At 41.8% G+C, this 1,840-nt stretch overlaps 1 protein-coding gene across 1 annotated transcript in view; it reads left to right on the top strand.

Moving 5' to 3' along the window:
• Positions 1 to 370: 370 nt before the first annotated feature.
• Positions 371 to 1,840, top strand: part of LOC111462711 (protein SHI RELATED SEQUENCE 1-like) — a 1,804-nt gene continuing 334 nt past the window's right edge. Inside the window, exons 1-2 of the mRNA XM_023106409.1 lie at positions 371 to 1,085; positions 1,394 to 1,805. Coding sequence (XP_022962177.1) covers positions 473 to 1,085; positions 1,394 to 1,794 — 1,014 coding nt within the window. The 5' untranslated portion in view covers positions 371 to 472 and the 3' untranslated portion in view covers positions 1,795 to 1,805. The remainder of the gene's footprint in view (positions 1,086 to 1,393; positions 1,806 to 1,840) is intronic.

The raw sequence follows: 1,840 nt of genomic DNA, 5'->3' as shown, positions 1-1,840 counted from the left end.
AAAAAAAAAAAAAAAAAAAAAAACCTTTGAAGAGAAGATCATACCATTCACGAGAAACCTTAGATCGGAAAGCTCTAGATGATAATAAACGAGATTGAATGTCTCCATTGAGGCAAAGGATCACTATAGACAAAACCCAGAAACCAATTCGACCTTTTGGACCAATACTCCTCTTTCGACACGACTCGAGAGGGTTAACCCTGAGTATCATAAATTATTTAATGAGAGTGTCACTGTTCATTATTTTTACTTTTTCAAAAAAAATATCATCCATTAATAATTATCCGAATATATATATATATATATATATATATATATATATATATATTAATTAATTTTTATGTTAAGGAAAAAAAAAAGGGGGGAGAGAGTCCGTACAAGAATGGTTTTTTTGATTGGGGGGATAGGGGGAACTTGGTGATATAGATTTATGCTCAAAATTGGCGTTAGTCTCAGGTATTAGGTCAAAGAAATGGCTGGGTTCTTCTATCTAGGAGGAGGGAGAGAAGGCCCACCAAACAAACAAGAAGAAGAAGAAGAAAGAGAACAAAACTTGTTTATGTATAGAAATGAAGAGATCTACAACAAGGGTTTCGAGATATGGCCTCAACAATACACCAATCATCACCAGAATCCTTCTCTTACAGACCATTTATCCTTCGGCGTTGGTCCCAGCCGCCGCAGCTTCATGATCAACGACTCCGATGAGCCATCCAGATCAGCCTTCACCGTCATGCGCCCTGCCGCTGCCTTTGCCGCATCTGCTGCCGCTGCCGCTGGTGGAGGCATGAATTGTCAAGACTGTGGCAACCAAGCTAAGAAGGACTGCGCTTATTTGCGGTGTAGGACTTGCTGTAAGAGCCGCGGCTTTCAGTGTCAGACCCATGTCAAAAGCACTTGGGTTCCGGCTGCTAAACGCCGTGAGCGGCAGCAGCAAATTGCTGCTTTACAACAACAACAGCAACAAGAGCAGTTTCGTGGCGGAGAGAATTCTAAACGACAGAGAGAAACTCAGATTACCACCGCTGTCTCCGCCGCCACCGCCTCCGCCACCGCTTGCCCTCGTTTGCCCTCCATCACGTCAGGTAATCACGAATTTCGAGAGGATTTTTTACCTCTTTTGCAAATTTCCCCAGAAATTCATGGATTTCGTTTTTATTAATATCATTTGCGTGTAAGAAAATCTCGATCATCAATCACTTTTTTTTTTTTTTTAATTTATAAATTTCAAATTCATCCACTGTTGATAAGTAAAACTGACGAAAAAGTTGTAAGAAATTAGTTAGAGTTTCGAAAACTTTATTTTCTGACAGATTAATTACACTGTTGGTTGGAATTTTTTAATTTTTTTTTAATAATTTTTTTGTGGGGTTTGGTATGATGATGATATTAGGGTTAGAACTGGCGCAATTTCCATCAGAAGTGAACTCACCGGCGGTATTTCGGTGCGTAAAAGTAAGCGCAATGGACGATGCAGATGAAGAGTTTGCATATCAGACGGCTGTGAACATCGGTGGTCATGTGTTCAAAGGAATTCTCTACGATCAAGGTCCTGAAGTCCGTTACACCGCAGCCGGTGAAAGCTCCTCCGGCCACGGCGGAGATGGATCAACACACCCACTTAACCTAATTGCCGGATCCTCCAACCCCGGACCCACTTCCGCATCTACCTCCGCCGCAACTAGTACCAACCCCTCCGCCGCCGCCGCCCCGTTGCTCGACCCTACGATATATCCAGCTCCTCTCAATGCATTCATGGCTGGTACGCAGTTCTTCCCACCCTCAAGGTCATGAGAGACAAACATTAAAAAACACAAAAAAAAAAAAAAAAAAAAAAAAA

This window comes from Cucurbita moschata, unplaced genomic scaffold (assembly GCF_002738365.1).
Source record: "Cucurbita moschata cultivar Rifu unplaced genomic scaffold, Cmos_1.0 Cmo_Scf00027, whole genome shotgun sequence".
In the NCBI taxonomy this organism is placed as follows: Eukaryota; Viridiplantae; Streptophyta; class Magnoliopsida; order Cucurbitales; family Cucurbitaceae; genus Cucurbita; species Cucurbita moschata.
The sequence above is the reverse complement of the archived record's forward strand: the minus strand, read 5'-3'. Positions and strand labels throughout refer to the sequence as shown.